This window comes from Oryx dammah, unplaced genomic scaffold, assembly GCF_014754425.2.
Source record: "Oryx dammah isolate SB20612 unplaced genomic scaffold, SCBI_Odam_1.1 HiC_scaffold_3, whole genome shotgun sequence".
Lineage (NCBI taxonomy): Eukaryota > Metazoa > Chordata > Mammalia > Artiodactyla > Bovidae > Oryx > Oryx dammah.
The window spans coordinates 64,311,980-64,339,299 of NW_024070187.1; the positions used below are offsets into that span (position 1 = coordinate 64,311,980).

At 37.5% G+C, this 27,320-nt stretch overlaps 1 protein-coding gene across 3 annotated transcripts in view; it reads right to left on the reverse strand.

The window, feature by feature from the left end:
- The window catches only part of GABRA2 (gamma-aminobutyric acid type A receptor subunit alpha2), a 159,527-nt gene that overhangs the window by 78,963 nt on the left and 53,244 nt on the right, over nucleotides 1-27,320 (reverse strand). For all 3 annotated transcript variants that reach the window (XR_005720694.1, XM_040238140.1, XM_040238139.1), the window contains one exon: nucleotides 22,369-22,436. Coding sequence is in view for 2 of the 3 variants with exons in the window: in XM_040238140.1 (XP_040094074.1) it covers nucleotides 22,369-22,436 (68 nt within the window). In the remaining variant the exon portion in view is untranslated. The remainder of the gene's footprint in view (nucleotides 1-22,368; nucleotides 22,437-27,320) is intronic.

The following is a 27,320-nucleotide window of genomic DNA, read 5'->3' on the forward strand; positions in this document are numbered from 1 at the left end:
AATTCTTAGTCAAACTGCTTTTCTGCATTGTATGGTTTTTATTTTTTTTTTCCTGTTTCAATTGCCTTTATTTTTATTTTTTTCCAGATGTTCAACTTGGATTTATTTATTTTTTTAATTTAAATTTATTTTTTTTTATTTTACTTTACAATTCTGTATTGGTTTTGCCATACATTGACATGAAACCACCACGGGTGTACATGGTGCATTGTATGGTTAAAACTACCTGGAGAGGGGTCAGGCTTGGGCAGAGTCTGAGTGGATTTGTCCCAAATTACTTAATTACTTATCTCAAGAATGAATAGGCAGGCAGCCTGATTCTCAGTAGCATAATAAAAAAGGGAGGGAAAAACAGCAACTCTTAAACATATAAACTGTCAGATTTAAATGACATTTTCTGTTGCCAAAGAAACTATAAAACATCTTATTGCTTTTTTAACCCTAAAAAAATGATGAGATATCATATTGTTAACAAGAAATTATAGGAGATGATGATTTTAATAAAGTTTATTTTATGAATTAGTTGTAATGAAAATACTTTGACAAGGTATTAGAATACTAAAAATATGAATACTTTGTAAACAAACACCTCAGGTTACAATGTACCTTTAAATATTCATACAGACCAACTATTGATCAATTCTTCTGTTATCATTCTTCAATACTTTAAGTTGATTTATTCAATCAGTCTCTCTCTCTCTTTCATCCTCTCCCTTTTCTCATTCTCTCTCTGTCCTTCTTAGGATAAGAGAATGCATACATTTTAAATATGTAAAATTCACAATTGTGATCACTACTGACAATTTATTGGATATTAAAATTTTGGTCAATATATGTTTGTGCAAGCACTTTCATGATAAATAACTAAAATGTTCAGTTATGCCTCTGATACTGGAAATTCAGAAACTGTCCTTTGAGTACAAAGCCACAGTCATCACATGTTTGAAAATAAACACCTTAGCAATTGGCAATTTCACTCAACTAAAATTGTCTGTTTAGAAAAAGACATTAAAAAGGTCACATACTTATGACAATATCAAATCATTTGTACAAACCTCACTTAAGCAAATGATTCTGAACAATTCCTCAAAAATTGAATGGATAAAGATAAGTAGTCAGCCACAGGTAATGATATATGGACAGAAGTAAAGAGTGGCCCTGTGTCCTAAACCTTAGTAGAAAATATCATCACCTAATCTACCCTCTTGATGAAAGTGAAAGAGGAGAGTGAAAAAGTTGGCTGAAAGCTCAACATTCAGAAAACGAAGATCATGGCATTCGGTCCCATCACTTCATGGAAAATAGATGGGGAAACAGTGGAAACAGTGTCAGACTTTATTTTTGGGGGGCTCCAAAATCACTGCAGATGATGACTGCAGCCTTGAAATTAAAATATGCTTACTCCTTGGAAGAAAAGTTATGACCAACCCAGAGAGCATATTCAAAATCAGAGACATTACTTTGCTGACTAAGGTCCATCTAGTCAAGGCTATGGTTTTTCCAGTAGTCATGTATGGATGTGAGAGTTGGACTGTGAAGAAGGCTGAGTGCCGAAGAATTGATGCTTTTGAACTGTGGTGTTGAGAGTCCCTTGGACTGCAAGTCCCTTGGACTGCAAGGAGATCCAACCAGTCCATTCTGAAGGAGATCAACCCTGGGATTTCTTTGGAAGGAATGATGCTAAAGCTGAAACTCCAGTACTTTGGCCACCTCATGCGAAGAGCTGACTCTTTGGAAAAGACTTTGATGCTGGGAGGGATTGGGGGCAGGAGGAGAAGGGGACGACCAAGGATGAGATGGCTGGATGGCATCACTGACTCGATGGACGTGAATCTGAGTGGACTCCGGGAGTTAGTGATGAATAGGGAGGCCTGGCGTGCTGCGATTCATGGGGTCGCAAAAAGTCAGACACGACTGAGCGACTGAACTGAACTGAGCTCAATTTAAAAAAAAAGATTAAAAGATGAGTTTTTAAACTTGATTTATTTATTTTAATTGGAGGATAATTACAATATTGTGATGGCCCCTGCCATATATCAATATGATTTGACCATAGGCATACATGTGACCCTATAAGTTTTTGCTATCTGGTATGTTTTTATGTAAATGTTTCTTTGCAAATGTGGTTTGCGAACCACATGTCTGATGCGAACACATTGGACGTTTACTTCTTCAGTAAATGAATATATTTTATAACTTTTTATAAAACTTCAAATTTTCTATTTCTATAAAACTATGAGATGTTTATCTGTTTCAGAAAATCTTGCTAATAGTAGGAAACCTTTCCTATAGACCTCCTCACATGGAGATACTCAAGGTTTCCAAACAGAAAGCTTCAGGTGAGCTCCTTTTTTTTTTTTTTTTTTAACCTTTTTATTTTGCATTGGAGTATAGCCCATTAACAATGTCATGATAGTTTCAGGTGAACTTCAAAGAGACTCAGCCATAAATATTTTAAAACTATTTTTAAGAACACTGTTTTTGAGACTTCAAAGCATCCAAAGTGTACTCTGCCATCCTAGGCAGAGTGACTGTGCATTTTTCTCCTCCTCCCCACAACCAGGCACATTCATGTTACACTCTAGGCAATTTTAACAATTCCTAACCTTGCCATTCCTCAGATAAAGCAAGTGCTCTACCTGCCTGGGTCAAGAACTCAACTCTCAACCACATTCCCAGTCCCCTGAACACCTGGAAGAAACACGGTCTGTTTATCTTTACTACTTCATAAAGCTTTCCATTACTACAACATCCTATACTGCAATTATACCTTTGTTCTTCTTCTTGTTTGGGAACACATGTACACCCGTGGTGGATTCATGTCAATGTATGGCAAAACCAATACAGAATTGTAAAGTAAAATAAAATAAATAAATAAATAATAAATTAAAAATTAAAAAATAAAATAAATAAAATAAATAAGGCAGTAATTAATGGTCAAAAAAAAGATTAAAAAAATAAAAAGCAGAGACATTATTTTGCCAAATAAAATAAAATAAAATAAAATAAAATCCTTATCTAAATATAAGAAGTAAATGAAGTTTTGCTAGTAAATAATATATATTATGATACTGGTACTCTCACTATGTCCACTCCCACTAAATGGATAGTCACGTGGGTAAGTCACCCTATGGGAAGAGAAGAAGCTACAACAGAGAACAGTCAAGGGATGCTGATCTCATCTACATTCAGTGTACTGCGATTCGTACTCAAGTAAAATTTCAAGTTATAATATCTAGTTTTGATTAAACTAACTCTAGTGAAAATAAATTGACTTTAAAAATCACTGCTAAGTGATACCATGGATTAAAGAAAACACTAATCATTATACTATCCACGTGGACAACAAGAAAAGGGGATATCACTTCTATGACTAATATGAGTTCTTCTTTTGTCACATAAAAATGATGAACTAATCAACTCTACAGAGACATATGCAAAAGCAAATTTATAATTTTCAGTAAAGATAATTAAAATGTGAGTTTAAACCCACTGTATTTAATGATGAGCTTCATCTGAAGCACATGTTGTACCATGAAATCCTAGTTAATGATAGTATAGTTCAGTCGCTCAGTCGTGTCCAACTCTTTGTGACCCCATGAATCGCAGCACGCCAGGCCTCCCTGTCCATCACCAACTCCCGGAGTTCACTCAGACTCATGTCCATCGAGTCAGTGATGCCATCCAGCCATCTCATCCTCTGTCGTCCCCTTCTCCTCCTGCCCCCAATCCCTCCCAGCATCAGAGTAAGTACATTGCAAATACTAAGTTGTTTTGAAAACCAAACATCCAGAATATGAAGATGTATATCCAGAATTGGTGGATGGGTTTTATAAAAATTGGCATGATGGTTCAGTAACCAGTAACCAATAATACACTTCTTAAACGTGAATTTATGTCTCTTTCTGTACCTATAGCAGTTATTGAGACAAGTATTAAAATGATATGAATTTAGAATCAGATGATAGCTATATTATAAACTATTTAAGCAAGATATATAAAAATAAAGCACATTTAAACATAGTAATTGTTAAAATATTCTCAGGAATAAAAATATTAGGTAGAGTAAAAATAAATCTATTTTAATAATTACATAATGATTATTCTTGAAAATGATATGTATTTAAAATTAATCTCATCCTAATTTCTGATTTTGTGCTTCTCAGAATACTTCAATGTATTAGTACAAAAGCATATAGATATGTAAACAAATAAGTACAATTGATTCACTCATTTTTGTGGTTTTGATTTCAAGATTAAAATAGAGGGAAAGGAGACATTTCAATTGAATAATATGTACTGCATATCCACTAAGTTACAACAGGATTTCCAAACAAATTATTTGCATATTTAATTTGATATAGATATATATATATATATCTATATCAAATTAAATCACATAACTCACATTCACAGTATTTAAAAAGAATATTCTTGAAAGGTTTCTTAAAATAAATCTCGTTTGTCATGAATATACACTAATAAAGTAATTACTTGATTTGTTGCAAGAAAATTGCCAGAGAAGTACAAACAGTACAGCTTCTTCATACAAAGAAGACTTGGTCCCTTGAACCAAGGTTCTAAAGAAATAAATAACATCAAGATCCACTACAAAACTGCTCAGAGAAAACACAAATAACTAAGGAGCAAATTTAGAAAAAAACTAAAAAGTTTCATAAGGACATATCAGCATGCAGCTATCCTCTGGCTGGTGTACAGGACACATGAGACTGTTGAGACTAAAGAGTTGAAGAATCCAAACACTTGAAGATTTGAGAAACTCTTTAAGGGAAATTTAATCAAACATCTCTGTTTTATAGATGGATTTATAAACAAATTTAGTGACTGCCCTGTTTCCAATCATGTAAGGGAAAGAACTCAGATAAGGATGCGTTTTCCAGCCCAATGTCTTTACTGCCACTAAGTATTATTTCCATCAAATGTACTGCAAATAAGGATATCACTCTCTATTGCACCGTTAATTGGATAAATATGATTTCAAGGACACGTTAACTTAGTGAAGACAGCATATTCCTTACTGCTTGGCTACATTAATTATAAGCCAGGACTTGTAGCCAATTTCTGAAGAATTTTATCTACTCTAAAACATGACTAAATTGCAGGACTGCTCTTGGAGTGATTTCTCATTTACTTTGATTTACTGAGTGTATTTTAAAGTACCAAAATTTATTTCATTATACCCTTTTGCTATGAAAGGATAGTCTCCTTAAAGTTTCAATCTGTGTTTTTTATCATGAAGAAAAATGAGGCTTATGAGGCAGGTATTCAGCAATAAAAGAAATAACACCCTGAGACTATACAAGAATGGTTAAGTTCCAACACTTTCAGTTGGTACTCAAAGGGGTGGGAATTAAGAATCTAGCCTGGTATTAGCCTTGCAAAAATTGCAAAAAGTAAGAAGCTTAAGAACAGACCAGCAGTGTCAATAAACCCAATTAGTACTCATCATAAAACCTTATTATGCAAAGAAGCTCAAACAAACAGACCGCAGATCACCACAGCTACTGCATTTTTGGACTATTGTATGGGCAAGATGTCTGGGCTTTCTCTTTGGATCTAAATGCCTGGCAAGTTTACAAATTAGAAACTGTTGCTAAAGATTCAGATTCTAACGGTAAATGATTTAAAATATCTAATCAAAAAACTTAACATGATTAATAGTTAAAATATGTCAATTGCAATTCATTTTGACACAATGTATTGTTTAAAATTCATTGCAGCCTTATTAACTATGCAGCAGTACTTCCGTTTCACAGGTAGGGATTATTTCAGAAGCCATATTCATTAAAAAAAGAGAAATCCAACATTTGAACTCAAACCTTATGTTTCCTGACACTATGTTCTTTTTGTTTAACATACATAAAAACAATCCTTGGAGGTGGGACAGAAATTTCCTTCTTTATAGACTGAAAAAATAGACTCCAGTCATGTGTCATGGAAAGTTACAGGAAGAATTTAGTTCCAGGTTGAGAATTAGAGTTTTGAAACTGTCAAAGTCTTCTTTCCATATTTAAAACTGACTCAAACACAAGATGGAAAAATAACAACAATAATAAGCTGAGTGACATGAAATAGATGTTAAGTGCATGGGCTCATAAGTCAAGTAGATCAGGTTACTTGACCTTGAGCAGGTTACTTAATCTCTCTTTATTTCAGCTGACTTATCTGTAAAACAGTGGCAATTATACAACTTATTTCTTCTAAGGATGAAGTGGGATAATACATGTAAAGTTCTTAGAAATAGTTTGGATTTTAAAGAAGGTAGCCTGGTATAAATCACCTTTGCAGTAGCCTTCTTCCCCAACGCCCCAAACTCTAGAAAAGTGTGACCTGACAAGAGAATGACACCCATCGGTAAAAGGCCACAGGGCAAAGTGCCAGCGGCAGAGACTAAGTAGGATGCCCCAAGAGAACTATAAAAGAATAAACCAGCTGTGCTTTTGGTGTTTTGGGTAATAGAGATGTCATTGAGAGGAAATCGCATGCATGCCCCAGGAGAGGTCCTGCGTTTATCTAACAGCCATACAAACGTCACTGACTGCCAAGAGAAAACCACCTACAGGACGGCTAAGTAAAAAGATATTTCCTAACGTCCCAGTTCATCCCACCCTCTGCTCCCCACCTTCGTGGCCACATGTCTGTTCTCCATGTCTGTGTCTCTATTCCTGCCTTGGAAATAGGTTCATCAGTACCATTTTTCTAGATTCCACATAAACGTGTTAATATATGATATTTGTTTTTCTCTTTCTGACTTACTTCACTCTGTATGATCGACTCTAGGTCCATCCACATCTCATCAAATGACCCTATTCCATTCCTTTTAGTGGTGGGATGGGGAGGGTGGGCGGGAAGTCCAAGAGGCAGGGGATCTATGTATGCATATGGCTGGTTCACTTCAGAGACTAGCACAATTTGGAGCAATTATATTCTGATAAAAAAACACACCTGAAAAATGTTTACCAATAAAAGAGATATTTCCTTCCTTTTTATAATCTTCCTTTTCATTGCCTCAACTCTAGAAAGACCCAGAAAGAAGAGAAGAATAGTCAATCACAGCCCACCAGCCACTATGCAACCCTTACCTGTGACTATAGCTGAGAAGAGGAGACACGCTCTAAATGACATAAAACATTGATATTTAAATCGGACTGGACTGAGCTCTTTGATATCTGAAAGTGAACAGAAGCTACAAGGGGCACCCAAGATATTACATGATGTGAGGAAAGAAGATCGATAGAATGAAGTGCTGTTAAGTTTGCTTTTGAATTTCTAAAGCCCTTGGGATGCAGTCCAAAGGCTTTCTTATAGCCTCCAAAGCCCTGCAATGGTCTCTCCCTCCTTCAACTCTGTAGTCTCATGCCTAGCAATTCTCCAAACACTCTACCTATAGCAATATTGGTACTGCAGGGCCTCATGTGTCATGCTTCACCTTACTACCTAAACTCATGGAATTCCCCTGCAGTCTCTTGCGTGTCAACCCCTACATCTGGCAGTGTTCACGCCACATTGAGAACAAGGACAATGACCGCCTTCTTCAATGCATCACCAGTATCTAACTGCCCAGAACATAGGAGGTAAACACTAATTAGTCCATGAATAAACAAATGAGAGGCATCACTGGGAATTAAGTGTAATAACAAGGATTCTGGGCCATAACAGCTCAAACGGTACACAAGGAGAAAGGCATCAGCAGGTGCAGATGGTAGCACAATCCCCTAATCCTTACATTCCCAAGTGTGTGGTATAAATGTGCATGTGTATACATGCCTATGTGACTATATTAAACTAATCACAGTAAGCTCTTTTTCTATATAATATTTATGTATTAAAATATACTGACGCATATCGAAAAAGCCATGAAATAATAAGAGCTGTGGTAACAGAAATCTACTATGTTTCAAGTTTGATTTGGAGATGCTTTAATGGAGTTTTGGGGCAAATAGCTATAAGGCCCTTCATGATTTGGTTCTAGGTTGTTTTCTCCTCTCCCCCAAATCCCAAAGAGCATTCTAGGCTGCAGTCACACTGAACTTTTTAAAGTTTACTAAATTCATCAAGCTCTTTCACTTTGTGCTAAAACACTCATCCTGTTACACAGCTGGCCAAACTTTGTCCTCTGCTATCTTTTTTTCCTAGAAATCTAAGCTGAGCAGAGAAGAATTGATGCTTTTGAACTGTGGTGTTGGAGAAGACTCTTGAGAGTCTCTTGGACTGCAAGGAGATCCAACCAGTCCATCCTAAAGGAGATCAGTCCTGGGTGTTCATTGGTAGGACTGATGCTGAAGCTGAAACTCCAATACTTTGGCCACCTCATGGGAAGAGTTGACTCATTGGAAAAGACCCTGATGCTGAGAGGGACTGGGAGCAGGAGGAGAAGGGGACGAGAGAGGATGAGATGGCTGGATGGCATCACCGACTCAATGGACATGAGTTTGAGTGAACTCCAGGAGTTGGTGATGGACAGGGAGGCCTGGCGTGCTGTGATTCATGGGGTCGCAGAGTCAGACATGACTGAGAGACTGAAGTGAACTGAACTGAACCCATATGCTCACTACTACCATATCAATCCATAAATACTTCAATAAAAACATGACCACACTGTTTTAAGATTGATGATTTTTTTCCTTAACTGTCCCCCCCCCCACTATACTGTGAGCAACACGAGGGCAGCCCTGCTTATGCTTAAGTATTCAGCTTCCGACACTGACAGATATAGAGCGTGTACTTAGCAATCTGGTTGAAAAGACCAAACACAACTCATGCCTTCTAGTAGCTCAGGCTGCAATAAAGAAAAAAGACATGCAGAGGTTTATAATCCAGCATGCAAGTTCATCAAAAAGAGTCAAAGTCATGTTGTGGAGCATAGGGATCAGAAGGATTGACTCTGCTTGGAGTAGCCTAGAAAAACATCAGGGAGGATGAAATTTGAGCCTGGCTTTGAATAAATGAAAGCTCTCCAGTTGGCAAAACAGGAGGGAAGGCATAACAAGAAGAGGGAAAAACATTTGCAAGGCCACAGAATTGTTAAAGATAATGGCAGGTTCTGAGAACAGCGAGGAGTTCAATGCAACTTAAAAAAAAAAAGTTTGTCTGACAGTCATAATGCCTTACAGCTATTGCCCTCTGCCTTCCTTCCTCGCCTCAACCACGCAGCTTAAAAATGTTGCCTCCACTCTTTCTCCATTTCCTCACCTCCCACATGCCTCAACCCACTGCAATCTGGTTGCTTTTACCATGATCAACAAATATCTCTTTGTTCTTCATCTAATGACACAGCTGAATCCTTTCCTTGGCTTTACCATAATTTATGACACTGTTGTTTTCTCCCTGCTTTTGTAATGCATGCTCTCTTGCACTGGTATTAAAACCATGTTCTCCTGGTGTTGTAGTTAACCCTTGGGAAAGTGCCCATGCCACCTCAGACCTTCTGTGTTTGACAGTCATCTACGTGTAATGGTTTCTCCTGGAGAATGGAGGGGCATACACTAGTGATGGTGTCTATTATTCCTCATGGCACATAAATTCTGCAGAGTTCTCCCTAAAAGACAGGCCCCACCCTCGTAACCTTGGGAAAGAACATACAACCCGCTGCAAGTTTTATTTTAAAAATCACTTCATGTCCAGAAGCCACAGTTGTTTGTTATTTAGTTTATACAAAACCATAGGGAAGTAGAAAGGAATGCTCTCCCCAGAGGCAGTCATGTGAACTATGGCTGCATGTGCTGAGTTCCTACAACCCTTCTTGCTGCAGAAAAGTGACTTTTCTGGCTGGAGTCAAACCACTTTTATCTGCATTCTTTTCTGTAACTTTTACCCCACTCCCTAAATGAGGTTTTTGTTTTGTTTTTTTTTTAATTTATTTATTTATTTTTAATTTTTACTTTACAATTCTGTATTGGTTTTACTAAGGGTAAAACCTATGGGTTCATCCCATTACCAAATGAACCATACCTCCTTCAGGACACAGAATCCTACCTGGACAGAGGGCTGTAACTGATACAGATACCTGACTACTGAACATCATTGCATCTGATAAGGAAGGAAAAGCAGTGCTCTCCAATGTTGAATATTAAGGTTCAAAGCACAGACTAGTTGAGAGAAGGGAATGCTCCTCCATTCTGACAGACATCCTTAGTTGCTCCTTCTCAGTCTCCTCTACAGTCTTTTTAATCCTCCTCTATTCTAGAGTTTCTGTAAAAGCATGATTCCCATATCACTCTAATCTCTTTCCTTGTACAAGTTCATGTGTGCCCATAGTTTCAGCTTTCAGATGACTCCTGTGCCATCTGCACTCTAAGCTTTTCTCTTGAGCTTGATCTAAGCCTGCTACCCAGACATCTCCAAGTAAATATCTTACAAAGACCCCAACCCTTACAAAGACCCCAACCCCAATATGTCCAAAACATATTCATCACTCAGACACAAAAACAAAAGCAAACAAACTTTTCTTCCTATGTTCCATATCCCAATGAATGGTACCATCATCCATCCAATGCTCCCAAACCTTCATCCTATATTTCTCCTTCAACCTCTACCTCCAATAGGTCACCAAAGCTTGCCAATTCTATCACATCCTTTAAATCTTTTCAGTTTTTTTTTTTTTTAATCTTCAGTCTTTCTACCTGACCCAGTCTGCAATCATTTCTTGCCTGGTATACAGAAGCTTTCAAACAATTGTTTCCTTTTCTTTCCCTCTAATATAAATTACTAGATTGCAGAAAATCTGACTCTTCACATGCTCTCTATATTACCCCATCCTCAAACACAAAAACAAAGCAAACAAAACTTTCCTTCCTATGTTCCATATCCCAATGAATAGTACCATCATCTATCCAATGCCCCCAAGCCTTCAACCCTATGATGGTTTTTGGCTTCCCTCAGCATAGAGTTTGGAGAAGGCAATGGCAACCCACTCCAGTACTCTTGCCTGGAAAATCCCATGGACGGAAGAGCCTGGTAGGCTGCAGTCCACGGGGTCGCTAAGAGTTGGGTACAACTGAGCAACTTCACTTTCACTTTTCACTTTCATGTGTTGGAGAAGGAAATGGCAACCCACTCCAGTGTTCTTGCCTGGAGACTCCTGGGGACGGGGGAGCCTGGTGGGCTGCTGTCTATGGGGTCGCACAGAGTCGGACACAACTGAAGTGACTTAGCAGCAGCAGCAGCAGCATAGAGTTGAATACCTCAACCTGTTAAAAGGCAGACTGTCATATCCTACAACAAGCAATCACGATTCCATAGATCTTAGAACGAGCCTAGGAAATAACTTTTAAAATAAATACTTCAAGTGATCCCAACACATTTCTATGAATCTTATTATGAGGAAAATTATTAAAAACTCTAGCTAGGAGAGTGCTGAAAAACACGGGCTGAATATGCCCTAAATCTAATTCTCATGCTTCCAAAATATCAATAACTTTACAGTAGTCAAATTCTACATTCTGGCTTTAAAATGAGTACATATTATTAAATTACCTTTGATCTATAGTATTTGCCACAATTTTAGCAGTTTCCTTATTTAGACATATTTCCAAATGTCAATTTCTGATAAGGATTAACACCTTAAACTCAAGATCAATTTTCGACCAAATATCAAGATGTAATAATTCTCTAACCTCCTTATGATGTTAACTCAGTTCAGTTCACTTCAGTCACTCAGTCGAGTCCAACTCTTTGTGACCCCATGGACTGTGGCACGTCAGGCCACCCTGTCCATCACCAATTCCCAAAATTTACTCAAACTCATATCCATTGAGTCGGTGATGCCATCCAACCATCTAGCCTCTGTCGTCCCCTTCTTCTCCTGCCTTCAATCTTTCCCAGAATCAGGGTCTTTTTAAATGAATCAGTTCTTTGCATCAGGTGGCCAAAGTATTGGAGTTTTACCTTCAAAATCAGTCCTTCCAATGAAGATTCAGGACTGATTTCCTTTAGGATGGACTAGTTGGATCTCCTTGCAGTCCAAGGGACTCTCAAGTCTTCTCCAAAACTACAGTTCAAAGGTATGAATTCTTCAGTGCTCAGCTTTGTTTATACTCCAACTATCACATCCATATGTGACTAGTAGAAAAACCATAGCCTTGACTAGATGGACCTATGTTGGCAAAGTAATGCCTTTGTTTCTTAATATGCTGTCTAGGTTGGTCATAACTTCTCTTCCAAAGAGCAAGGGTCTCTTAATTTCACGGCTGCAGTCACCATCTGCAGTGATTTTGGAGCCCCCAAAAATAAAGTCTGACACTGTTTCTACTGTTTCCCCATATATTTCCCATGAAGTTATGGGACCAGATGCCATGATCTTAGTTTTCTGAATGCTGAGTTTTAAGCCAACATTTTCACTCTCCTCTTTCCCTTTCATCAAGAGGCTCTTTAGTTCTTCTTCACTTTCTGCCATAAGGGTGGTGTCATCTGCATATCTGTGGTTTCTTATATTTCTCCCTGAAATCTTGATTCCAGCTTGTGCTTCATCCAGTCCAGCATTTTTCATGATATATTCTGCATATACATTAAATAAGCAGGGTGACAATATACAGCCTTGACACACTCCTTTCCTGATTTGGAAACAGTCTCTTGTTTCACGTCCAGTTCTAACTGTTGCTTCGTGACTTGTATACAGATTTCTCAAGAGGCAGGTCAGGTGGTCTGGTATTCCCATCTCTTAACAAATTTTCCGAAGTTTGTTATGGTCCACACAGTAAAAGGCTTTGGGACAGTCAATAAAGCAGAAGTAGATGTTTTTCTGGAACTCTCTTGCTTTTTCGATAATCCAGCGGATGTTGGCGATTTGATTTCTGGTTCCTCTGCCTTTTCTAAAACCACCTTGAACATCTGGAAGTTCCCGGTTCACGTATTGCTGAAACCTGGCTTGGAGAATTTTAAGCATTACGTTGCTAGCGTGTGAGATGAGTGCAATTGTGTGGTAGTTTGAGCATTCTTTGGCATTGCCTTTCTTTGGGATTGGAATGAAAACTGACCTTTTCCAGTCCTGAGGCCACTGCTGAGTTTTCCAAATTTTCTGGCATATTGAGTGCAGGATTTTCACAACATCATCTTTTAGGATTTGAAATAGCTCAACTGGAAATCCTTCACCTCCACTAGCTTTGTTTGTAGTGACGCTTCTCAAGGCCCACTTGACTTCACATTCCAGTATGTCTGGCTCTAGGTGAATGATCATACCATCGTGATTATCTGGGTTGTGAAGATCTTTTTTGTATAGTTCTGTGTATTCTTGCCACCTCTTCTTAATATCTTCTGCTTCTGTTAGCTCCATACCATTTCTGTCCTTTATTGTGCTCATCGTTGCATGAAATGTTCCCTTGGTATCTCTGATTTTCTTAAAGAGATCTCTAGTTTCCCATTCTATTGTTTTCCTCTATTTCTTTGCATTGATCTCTGAGGAAGGCTTTCTTATCTCTCCTTGCTCTTCTTTGGAACTCTGCATTCAGAGGCTTATATCTTTTCTTTTCTCCTTTAATTTTTGCTTCTCTTCTTTTCACAGCTATTTGTAAGGCCTCCTCAGACAACCGTTTGCCTTTTTCCATATCTTTCCTTGGGGATGGTCTTGATCCCTGCCTCCTGTACAAGGTCACAAACCTCCAACCATAGTTCTTCAGGCACTCTGTCTATCAGATCTAATCCCTTGAATCTATTTGTCACTTCCACTGTATAATCATAAGGGATTTGATTTAGGTCATGATATTAACTACTGAACTACACAATATCCCAATAACTTCTGGGGTTTCTAAGAGATAATGTACTCTATGTTTTCATAAGACAGACAATTATTTACCCAAGGGGATTTATATGATCAATAAACCAAGGTTTCCATTTACCTGACTTCCTCCTTTTAATGACCTAATGGTAAACTCTAAGATCAGAAATCTTGATATGATTTCAAAGTGTCCATTGTTTAAGCTCTAACCCTAATACTTATCAGTTCAAGAGATAACCACTTGGGCTGAGGTTCTTAGTCTAGGTTTCAGTGCAATAGTTGGTGGCTGTACTACTATGTCTGAAGAATATGCTCACATAGCGAAAATGCTTACTAGAATGGGAAAAGATCTCCTATGCAGACCAAATAGAAAGGGAAAAAACACACACTGAGGAGTTATAAATTGCTCAAATGTGCGATTAGATACTACCTACTCTGTAAGTTAGCTACTAGTACATTCTCAAGTTTACCTTCTTACTCATGAATTTTTTTTAAGTTGAATTTTTGTAAAAAATCAACTTAATTGCAAACACTGTAATTAGAATCTTTAATTATAATTTAGGTCTGCAACTTTCTTTGGGCAATTATGCTAGTTAATGATTCTGAGACAGTAGTGTACATGTGTGTGTGTGTGTGTGTGCTTGCTCCTTTGGGTCTTAATTCTTTTTGCTAGGCTGCTTTTTTCCTCTCAGGCTAATGTCACAACAAATCTGATCACTGACCTACACAGGCAGACTTAGGAGTTTAGGTTCTGCTACTGAGTATGCACATTGCATAGAAATAAGAGTATCAGCTAAGTCTCCCAAAGTGAAATTAAATTTATTTTTTACTATTTACCTATTAAAAAACTGCTTCTGTAAGGTATGAATTAGATACCTTCATATCCAGTTTTGTGTATGGGCAGTAATAACATGAGTATCCTGCCCCTCTGTATCATAATAAATTTCTTTATGTCTAGAGTATAAGTTTCATTTCCTGACCTGGCCATCCATGCTAACATGAGTTCAAACGTGTGCTCATTATTTTCCTTGCTTTCCAACAAAAGTAATATCAATTGAAAATCATTCCATGTGAACAACATGAAGGCCAAATCATGTCTATTTCACACGTGTGGAAATTAAGCTCTGTCTTCTCTAACAGATTTACAGTATGAGGGAGTATCTGTGTCTGTGTTACACATGTATATAGATTAAGCAACTTTCATTTTCTTCTCTAGATTCGGGCAAAAATCAAACAGTAGCTGTTCAGTGATCAAACTATCTCTGGACTCTCCCTCAAAATCCTCTTCATATCACACACATGATATACACCTCTTATTAGTGAGTGACCCTTCAGCTCCAAATTCATCCTCTTTTCCCTTTCTTTGAGACATGAGAGAAGCACTCTATAAACTCTGCTCCTTCATCAGCTCATGTAATGTTAGGCCTTGTCATTAGAGGATACTGCCACGTTCTTAGCAGAGAAAGAGGGCTTTCTTTCCTGGTTCTCTTCCTGGTTTAGCTGCATTGTTATCCTTTGGTTCAGCTTCAAAGGACTACCATGCTGTGAGTTTTCAGCCAGCAGGCACGATATTCCTCTGACCAGCGTCAGCATGCACCTTCATACGTTTCTTCAGTGGCTGTTTCTTCACCGGTGGCAGGTGTATCCTCCTCTAGCCACAAAGTCCTCTCTGGTGAGCTCTAAATCTTGGGCTTGGGGGAAAGGACTCCCTTCCAGTCCTGAGTTCCTTCCTTGTTCATGACGTTTACCCGAGAAGCAAATGCTGCACTTCCTGCATTTGCTAAATCTACATTGCTTAGAATCTCCTTTTACATTTTTATTTAACCATCTTTTCCAAATTAATAATTCATTTTATTAAATTTTCCCTGTTCTAATTACTGTTATGGATTCTCTCCTCTAACTGGACACTGATGATAAGAGTACGTGCCCAGCTGATGGTCTCACAATTAATTAGGCTGCCCTCAGCCGACTATTGGTAGGAATGAGTAATCAAGGTACATAAAGATGAAATTCAAGTAGAAAATTTGACATGACCAAAGAGAATTCTATAGGATGTAGTTAGGCTAGGTGATTTGAGGACAATACATGCTAGGAAAAAACATCTAGGGCCTTGAGTAGCTCAAGAGGGTGCAGAGATGTTAAATATATATTTCATTTCAGAGTAATTTATAGTGTATAGAAGTGCATGTGCTCACATACATACACACATAATCCAAAATACATCAAATAAAACAATACATGATTTTTTTAAAATGTAAATGTTGCCGACTCAGTGTTGCCTACTCAACTCAATTCAACCTATAGAGTTTGTGCTAAATGAGTCTGCACTAAATGAGTGCATTTTCACATTTAATGTAGTGTGTGGCAGTATCCCCTCAAATATGAAAGCTTATCTTGAGCCTGTTAATTTTTTTTTTAATCCTTGGGTTAAGGTCACTAAAAAGACCAACATTCTAAACTTAATTCAGATATGAGAGAGTTTAAATTTGCTCTGTTGCTAATGACAACACATTTAACATCAGCTACCAGCTTTTATTTTTTATTTATTTTTGCATATATCTTATTAATATTTATTTCATTTTTAAGAATCATAGCAGCAGACAGGACCACAAACACCCAACTGCTAGATGCATGACTGCTTTATCATGACAGCTTTGCTCAGACACAGTTGTGTCCCAGTTCCAGACACATTATCCTTAACCTTAAGTGTTCAGCTTCACACATCAGCATTCCCTGCCCTGGGTTTCAACTTGACATCAGTGGATTCCTTCTGCAAATCTTTGATTCTTGTAGGACAATTAAAATGTTTTTTTTTTCCCATTTTCTTATTTGCATTTTCCCAGAATTTAGGATTTTAAAAACATATAAATTTACCATCAAATGCCTGGAAGGAATTCCTATATGGAAACACTAAATGATGACAGTTTCTTTTTTTAAAAAAAAAATTCAGCTTTACTGAAGTATAACTGACAAAACTATATAAGATATTTGAAGGAATCATAGTGATAATTTGATATATATAGTAAAATGACTCCCCCTGTCTAGTTAGGTAACACATTCATCCCCTCATATTTATTTATTTGTTTATTTGTTTTTGGCAAGAACATTTAAGCTCTACTCTTGTTGTCATTCAGTTGCTAAGTCTTGGCTAGACTCTTTGCAGCTCCATCAACTGCAGTAAGCCAGACTTCCCCATTCTTCACCATTTTACAGAGTTTTCTCAAACTCATTTCCATTGAGTCAGTGATGCCATCCAACCATCTCATCTTCTGTCACCCTCTTATCCTCTTACCTTCAATCTTTCCCAGCATCATAATCTTTTCCAATGAGTTGGCTCTTTGCACCAGGTGGCCAAAAGCATTGGAGCTTCAGCAACAATCTATTTTTTTTAGTGAATTTCAATTATTCAATACAGTGTTACCAATTGTAGTCACCATGCTTTACATTAGAGCCTCAGTCTTTATTTGTCTTGTAGCTGAAAGTTTATACCTTTTCACCAACCTCTCTTTATTTTCCACACTGACAACCATTTATCTATTCCCTGTGGTATGACTTTTTTATGCCACATGAAAATAATACAATGCAATGCTTGTCTTTCTCTGTCTGGTTTATTCACTTAATGCCTTCAAGGTCCATCCATGTTGTCAAAATATCAAAATGCCAAAATTTTATTCTCCCTGTGTGATATATGTACATATATTAATATATATATCATATCATATTTCCATATCTTGGATATTGGAAAAATGGTGAATAAAACAGGAGTGCAGGAAATTCCCTGGTGATCCAGTGGTTAGGACTCAGTGCTTTTACAGCCAGGGTCTGGGTTCAATCCCTGGTCAGCAAACTAAAGATACCACACACTACACAGGGTGGCCAAAACAAAACAGAAAAACTAGTGTAGATTTCCCTTGGGGATCCTGTTCTCATTTTGGATGTATACCAAACATAGATCACTGAATAATACAGTAGTTTCATTTTTAATTCTTTGAGGAACATCCATACTGTTTTCTATAGTGATTATACTAATTTATAGTTTCAATAATGGTGCATAAAAGTTCCCTTTTCACCATATCATTAACAACATTTATCTCTTGCCTTTAAAAAAAAATTTTGAGGTATAGTTGATGTATATGTTGATGTATATGTTGATGTATATGTTTCATCCATACAACATAATGATTCACAATTTTGAAGTTTATACTTCAAGTTATCATAAATACTGTCAATATTTCCTGTGATATGCTATATAATATATCCTGATAGCTTAATTATTTTACACATTGTAGCTTGTATTTCTTAATCTTGTACCCCTATCTTGCCCCTCCTCCTTTCCTTCTCTCCACTGGTTACCACTATTCTGTTCTCTATATCGCTGAGTCTGTTTCTTTTTTGCTATATTCATTAGTTTATTTTATATTATAGATTTCACAAATAAGTGGACAAGTGATATTTTGCTGTATATCTCCTGTCTTTTTGATGACAGTCATTCTAACAGGTGTGAAGCGATATCTCATTCTGGTTTTGACTTACATTTCCTTGATAATTATTAATGGTGAGTATATTTTCATGTACCTGTTGGTCATTTGCATGTCTTCTTTGAATAAGTATCTATTCAGTTTTTATTCCTTATTTAAATTAGATTGTGGTTTTTGTTTTGTTTTGCTTTTTTACTATTGAGTTGTGGCAGTTCTTTATATATTTGGGATGCTAACCTCTTATCAGATACATAATTTGCAAATATTTTCTTCCATTCTGTAGATTACCTTTTCAGCTTATTAATTTATTTTGCTCTGTAGAAGGTTTCGGTTTGATACAGTCAGTCCTACTTGTTTATTTTTACTTTTGTGTGAGGTTTAAAAAAATCATCACTAAGACCAACGTCAAAGGGCTTCTCTCTCATATTTTCTTCTATGAGTTTTATGATTTCAGGTACTATAGTCAAGTCTTTGATCCACTTTGAATTGAAGCTACTAGCTTTCTAAATGTTTTGGTAATCCCAAAGAATGGTCAGAACAAAAGGAGGAGAATTAGCTTAATCCATTATCTTAATCCACTAGAAAAGAGTCACTTCATACATTTTGCCAAAAATACATGACTTTGTCTAAAACCCTCAAGTAGCAAACATTATGTGTCTAGGAAAAGTACATATTTTGATATATATTTTTTTTGAGGTAAAATAATTCACTTTGCAAAACAAACAAACAAAAACTTTAACACAGTTCTATTAGCACCAATATTCACTACACAAAATCTACAACATTGAAAACTTTGATATTTTGGGGTCCTATACCATTTGCCTTTCTGTTTTAGCTGGTAATAAAACACCAAAGGTAACCATATTAAGAACCATAATTTATATAATATTTTGCTATTCTTTCAACTGTGCTTGGCACAATTCTGTTTCTCTGCACTTGGCTCCACATAGAGGTCAGGTGTTCATTCTCACTGTGTCTATAATTCATGGGAGCATTTACTAAGACAAGCTGCACAGAAATACTAGCTTTACTGCCAACTAATGTAGAAGTTGAAGGCTTCCCTGGTGGCTCAGACAGTAAAGCATCTGTCTACAATGCGGGAGACCTGGGTTCAATCCCTAGGTCAAGAAGATTCCCTGGAGAAGGAAATGGCAACCCACTCCAGTACTCTTGTCTAGAAAATCCCATGGTGCAGGCTACTCCGTCCATGGGGTCGCAAAGAGTCGTACATGACTGAGTGACTTCACTTTCACTTAATGTAGAAGTTGAAGTTAGAGGGAAAGCACTTAAGGTTTCACATATTAATTTGAAAGAACTTCAAAGATCTACAGTGTTTAGTATCAATCACTTCCCAAATTGATAGCTCGGTTGGTAAAGAATCTGCCTGCAATGCAGAGACCTGGGTTCAATCCCTGGGTTGGGAAGATTCCCTAGAAAAGGGAATGGCTACCCACTTCAGTATTCTGGCCTAGAGAATTCCATGGACTGTATAGTCCATGGGGTCACAAAGAGTTGGACACGACTGAGTGACTTTCACTTTCACCCATCTTGTACTTGACATCTTCAGCCATCCAAGTTCATCACGTTCTCTGACTGTGAGGTCAGAGAAGTGGCTCTGGGTGGAAGAAAAACATATTTTTGTGATAAAATTGGCATAACTAACTCCTAAAGGAAAGGTAGGCATGTCCCAATAAATTGTATAATTACAGGAATGTAAATTGATGCAGTCACTACAGAAAACAGTATGGATATATATGGAATTTAGAAAGACAGTAACGATAACCCTGTATGCGAGAGAACAAAAGAGACACAGATGTATAGAACAGTATTTTGGACTCTGTGGGAGAGGGAGAGGGTGGGATGATTTGGGAGAATGGCACTGAAACATGTATAATATCATATATGAAATGAATCACCAGTCCAGGTTCAATGCAGGATACAGGATGCTTGGGGCTGGTGCACTGGCATTCCAGAGGGATGGTACGGGGAGGGAGGTGGGAGGGAGGGTTCAGGATGGAGAACACGTGTACACCCGTGGTGGATTCATGTTGATGTATGGCAAAACCAATACAATATGGTAAAGTAATTAGCCTCCAATTAAAATAAACACATTTAAATTAAAAAAAAGACACCTTGCTCCTGAAAAGAAAAAAAAAGGAAACAGTATGGAGGTTCCTCAAAAAAACTAAAAAGAGTTGCCATATGATTCAGCCATCCCACTCATGGAAATATATCTGGAAAAAAGCAAATGCTCTAATTTTAAAAGACACATGCACCCCAATGTTCATATCAGCACTATTTAGAATAACCAAGACATGGAAACAACCCACATGACTGTCAATAGAAAACTGGCTTAAGAAGATGTGACATACACACACACACACACACACACACACAATGGGATAGTACTCAGCCACACACAAAAATGAAATATCACCATTTATGTCAACAGGGATGGACCTAGAGAATTTTATACTTAAGTATAAAGTGAAGTAAGTCAGATAGAAAGACAAATACTGCATCATATCACTTATATGTGGAACCTAAGCAATAATATAAATGCATGTATATGCAAAACAGGAACAGATTCACAGACATAGAAAACAAACTTAAGGTTACCAAAGGGAAGGTGGGGGAAGGATAAATGAAGAATATATGATTAACAGATGAAAACTACTATACATGCCATAGATAAGCAATGAGGATTTACTGTATAGCTCAGGGTACTGTATTCAATATCTTATAATAACCTATAATGGAAAATAATCTGAAAACAAAGTAACTGAATCATTAGGCTATACACCTGAAACTAACACAATATTGTAAATTAACTACAGTATAGTTCAAAAAAAACTGGCCAATCTTGTTTATGACCATCTGCAAGAAAGGAAAACCTTTCTTTTTAAACCCATGTTTATCCATATGGAAAACATCCATGCTTGTCATCCTTCCCCATAGGATATCAGATAAAAGGAAGAAACTGGGGAGGATGACATGATGGAGGAATTCTCATTCTCTGACAGCAGGAAATGTGGATGAAAAATTATTTATACAAAAAATTTCTATAGTACAGCACTACAAGTAGCAGTAGAAGTTGCTGCAAGTAGACTAATAAAATTCTTATGCTCAACCAAGAATTTAGTAATGATTGGTCTAGTGCACTGATTTCTAACCCAACAGACCACTCTCCCTCTTCTACTGATCTCACTTTAAAGAAAAATAAAGACCAGTTCCATAGAATTCAAGTGTTAAGATTCTAGTTTTCTTAGATTGATTTATATGTATCTATTATAAATGAGGCCTGTTTGTTGCTGTTCAGATGGTAAGTCGTGCCTGACTTTTTGCAACCCCATGGATTGCAGCACACCAGGCCTCCCTGTCCTTCACTGTCTTCCAGAGTTTGCTCAGATTCATGTGCATTGAGTTGGTGATGCTATCTAACTATCTCATCCTCTGCCACCTGTACTGTATTTATTGATATGACCAGTATGACCAGAAATCCACTTTATTCAATGCCAGTAGAAGGTTTCCATTTGTAACATTGATCAGACCACAACCTGTAAGAAGCAGTTATCTATGAAACCATACAGACGTATGGAAGTCAAGTAGGGGTTTTAATCTTAGAAAGTGCTTCTCAGTAATAGCATCACTTTATTTAAATAATTGTTTGCCACACTGTAGCTGGGTAAAAAACTTTGAAAATAATATAAAATATAAAGAGTTAATCTGACCACTTAAGTTACAATGGTACACCATTCTACAGGCAGATTAACAGCCTTAACTCTCCATGTATTTGGGCAGACTAAACAGGCATGGGGCTTCCCTGGTGGCTCAGATGGTAAAGAATCCGCCTGCAATGTGGGAGACCTGGGTTAGAGCCCTGGGTTGGGAAGATCCCCTGGAGGAGGGCATGGCAACCCACTTTAGTATTCTTGCCTGGAGAATCCCTATGGACAGAGGAGCCCGGCAGGTTACAGTCCATGGGGGTGCAAAGATATGACTGATATCACTCGGATATGACTGAGTGACTAAGCACAGCAAACAGGCAAAACAGGCATGAGACAGATATGTAATCTATAACACTAAAAACATGTGTTTATTTTGAATTATCTCCCATACTTCCCATTATACAAAGTAAAAATATTATGCAAAACTTACCATGTCTGTATCTGAGACAGGGCCAAAACTGGTCACATAGATGTTAGTGAAGACTTCGGTAATACTGTCTGGTATGAGAAAAAGAGATTGAATATAGATATTATACTATGAGAACCAGAGGCGAGAGAAGGGATCAAGAGCATGGCATGGTGAGAAAGTTCTGTGATAATCAGGAATATTGCTGTTTGCTTTCTTTTCAACATTCACAACCAACAAATATAGCTACATGGCTTAATTATTCCCTAGGGTCTCACAGTCCTAAATGCTAAATACCCAGAAAAATTATGACATTCTTTTTGGAAACTATACCTTACTAGAGCCTTTTGTTTTGAGCTCAGAATGATTTCTCAGAAACTATCTTAAATGTACCAGTATAGAAAATAAAATACACTTACTATCCTTACTGTTTGATACAGTCCTAAAATTGATCATTAAACCAAATATTTCAGATAGTATTTCAAGATGGTAGAGATTTAGTTTGTAAACTGTAAACTACTGTATCTTCTCAATAACGAACAAACACATTGCTAATCACTATAAGTAAAGTGTTCAAGTAAAGTCAGTGTTCAAGTGTAAACATAATTCATATTAATATAAAATGGTTTATCATTCAAAAGTATATTCAAAAGCAGAGACATTACTTTGCCAACTAAGGTCCGTCTAGTCAAGGCTATGGTTTTTCCTGTGGTCATGTATGGATGTGAGAGTTGGACTGTGAAGAAGGCTGAGCACCAAAGAATTGATGCTTTTGAACTGTGGTGTTGGAGAAGACTCTTGAGAGTCCCTTGGACTGCAAGGAGATCCAACCAGTCCATTCTGAAGGAGATCAACCCTGGGATTTCTTTGGAAGGAATGATGCTAAAGCTGAAGTTCCAGTACTTTGGCCACCTCATGGGAAGAGTTGACTCATTGGAAAAGACTCTGATGCTGAGACAGATTGGGGGCAGGAGGAGAAGGGGACGACAGAGGATGAGATGGCTGGATGGCATCACCGACTCGATGGACGTGAATCTGAGTGAACTCTGGGAGATGGTAATGGGCAGGGAGGCCTGGCGTGCTGCGATTCATGGGGTCGCAAAGAGTTGGACACGACTGAGCGACTGAACTGAACTGAACTGAACTGTGCAGTGACTAGCTTGGAGAGAGGGAATTTCTAGAAGAGGAAAAGGCTGGAGTGATTTTACCCACTCTTTGAGAAGCTTGATTGTGAAAGAGAAGAGGACTCTAGCAACAGGGGAAGGTCGGGGAGTGGAGAGACAGTCTTTTGCTTGCTGGTTTAAGGTAGAACATAGTTAAGTATCTGCCAATGCAGACAGAAGGGACTAAGGGAGCAGCTGAATTTTTAGGAGACAAGATCAATAAAAGAGAAATATTCCTGAGTAAGCATGTAATGCATTCATTAAAAAGGCTCACAATATATACGCAGAGGAAAGGAGGAGGGATTATCCTTAATTATGTCAAGTGAGAAGAGTGTTGAAATAAATGGAAGTAGGTTTTCAGGTCTAGAGGCAGGAAAGTTCCTGGAGAGGAGAGAAATTCCGAGTTACGTGCAAAATATCGGTTCCATCACCTTTACTAAAATAAATGATGATTCCAAGCCAAAAGTTTGATAGTTTAAATAATTACATTAACAACATTTACAATAGTATACATCCATAGAAGACCAATGGAGCATCTGCTGCCAGCCTTTTGTCCATATCCCCTTGACAGTCATGATTCCTCGCCATGCTGGGATGTTCTGCTGCAAGCTCCTGTGACTCTCTCCTTGAGGGCTTTTCCTGGCTGCCCAAGGTGGAAAGAAATTGCAGAAAAGTCTGTGCTCCTGGGAGCAGCCATCAACAAATGACTGATGAGTTGGAGGAAATATAACTCAACTTTATCTCTCTCTCAATGGACACAACTCTCAGGCATGCTCTACACCATTTCCCAGATGACCTCCATGGGATGAAGCCCCAGCTGTGCTCAGCAGTAACCTGCTCATGATGGTACCATGCTCTGGCTGTCCTCCCTGGACATTTTGTCCTTCTTCAGCTAGTGTCTGTTGATATCACTTCCCAAATGATTGTGTATCAAGTATCACTCACTTACTCTAAGAAGAAAAGATAATAATAATTAAGGACTTGGGAAATATATTAGTTGTATTAAAAGATATTAATTAATTGGAGCTAATCATCCAAACAACAGACTCTACTGTCTTCACCCCTGTAATTTTGATATTAATGGTAATACTAAGTAGTATGTGAGCTCACAATACAAAGAGTAAAATCAAACTGTAGATGACATCTCTTCAGAAAGATCAAGATGCTAATAATTTTGCTCATCTGAGCCTTTTGGCTGAGATCGCTGATGGTAAAGCGTCTGTCTATGATGTGGGAGACTCGGGTTCGATCCCTGGGTTGGGAAGATTCCTTGGAGAAGGAAATGGCAATCCACTTCAGTACTATTGCCTGGAAAATCCCATGGACAGAGGAGCCTGGTAGGCTATAGTCCATGGGGTCGCAAAGAGTCAGACACGACTGAGCAACTTCACGTTCACATTCACGTAGCACAAATAGACTGTCATGCACATATTTTAAGACAAGTTAGACATTGCTGTGTTTTGCTTTACTCTCAGCAACAACAAAGACATTGTGCTTCCTGGGATTATTCCTAAAACACCTACATGTGCCATTTGTCATCAGTCAAGTTTGTTCAAGTCAACAAATACTTTCCAAGTTATTTTTGTTTACATGACATTCAGTGTTCCTATTAAAAGTTGGAAACTTTGAATCTGATAATATTATTTGTCACCATTCTACCACAAAAGAATTGCTGTTCCTTACCCCAAATCTTCCTCCAAGTAGACACTCAACACGTTTGATAAATACAGTGCCCATAAAATCAGAAAGAGTTAAGAATAATAAAATCAGTATGAGCTGTGTTTTCATACAATCACTTTTCACGGTAGTTCTAAGTTTTGGTTTTTGATTCCTTGTGATGATTTGGAAACATGAAACATAAACATATATTGAATACATGAAATTTCCTCTCAATATGAGATTCCTGATGCTTTTAAATTTTTGAATTTTTATGTATTCTGTTTGTTCTTCTAGTTTATCTATCTTTTATTTTTATTTATCTTTTATCTTTTATTTTTCCTCCTAATGAAAATGCATTGATTTAAAAAGTATAGCCCATCTGGGGATCCCAAACAAGAATCAAAGGATTCCCTGGTGGCTCAGATGGTAAAGAATCTGCCTGCAATATGGGAGACCCAGGTTCGATCCCCGTGTCAGAAAGATCCCCTAGAGAAGGGTATGGCTACCCACTCCAGTATTCTTGCCTGGAGAATTCCAAGGACAAAGAAGCTTGGAGGGCTACAGTCCATGGGATTACCAAGAGTCAGACATGACTGAGAGCCTAACACTAGCACACTTAAACAAGATCAAGTTGTCTGTATGTTTATGGCCAGGATACAAAGTCCTCAAAGGATAAACTAAACATAGCCCATCATGACAGTCATTGATTATGGGTTTCAAATCAATCTGATTTTGATATCACTGGAGAGTTTATCTATCCTCAACAGGATTTGGGACTGTTCTGGTCCTTAGAACCATTGGCAGGTAGAAGATTTGTCTCTCTCTTTGAAATGTCTTCCTTTGATATGTAAGCTTACTTTCGTTAGGAAGCTGAAGACATTCTCTCCCCACAGCACTAGTAAAGCAAATCAAACAAAAAAAGAAGAGGAGAATGAATGCACATTGATTCTCATGGATTTAGTAGGACCGTTTGGTTCAATTAACAAAGAGCTACTCGGGGTTTACTAAGTACAGTCCAGAGACATCCCCTGCCTGAGAGACAAAGGAGAGAATGTTTCCAAAGAGAGGCTGTTAGTGGCACCAGGAGCAATTTATGTTCCTCGAGGTAATGTTTCATCAAGTCATGGCTCCACGCTCAGTTTGGGACTCTGACAAGGGAAAAAATGAAGAATTCTCAAAGTTCTCACTTCTGCTATTACATGTTAGATTCTCTTATGAGGATATTCTAGTGCCCCATCCCATACCGAGTTGTTAAGAATGGCATCCAGAGCACATCAGATTCCCTAGAACCCTAAGAGGTCAAAGTGCAGCCTGGGCACAGGTTATTAGAGATCTAGTGTCCCTGGGTTAGTTAGAAACATGGAGATTATTAATCACCATCTCTATTTGACTCTATTTCTAACTCTAAATGACTCTATTTCCTACAGTTCTTGACTTTTCCTCCCTTCTCTAAATTGTTCTCTAAGAACTAATAGAAACCAGCTTACTAACTAAGTTATAAACTATGAATTTATAAACTATGCTGATATAAATTTACATTTTGCTCTCACAATACATATTAAAAAATAAATATTCTCACGCACAATACACAATGGGAACTCCCCAGTGACTCAGGAATGGATTCTTTAGAATCCACCTGCATTGCATGAGCTTCAGGAAATGAAGTTTGATCTCTGGGTAAGGAAGATCAGGACTAACAACCCACTCCAGTATTCTTGCCTGGAGAATTCCATGGACAGAGGAGCCTGGCGGGATACAGCCCTTGGGACTGCAAACAGACATGACTGAAGCAACTGAGAATGCATGTAAGCCAACATATAATAAGGATAAACTTTTACCTTTTTAACATAAAGAATTATTTTATAAATCAACATAAATGGAGTATTCTTAATGCATTAAGGACTACAAATCATATATATGTATACATATTATATATATATATATTTCTAATACAAGGGATTTCATTTTCTTTACTATAAAATAAGGTACTTAAGTTAAAGTATGCTAGTTGATTTTTTCTTTAATGACCTTTTCACCATCCTCACAGAACACTGCTGTGGACAGTGATATTTTCATTTACTCTGCAAAATAATTTTGCAGTTCTTTTTTTACTACTGTGTAGAAAGAAAGTATTTAAATGTAATAGAAGTACAG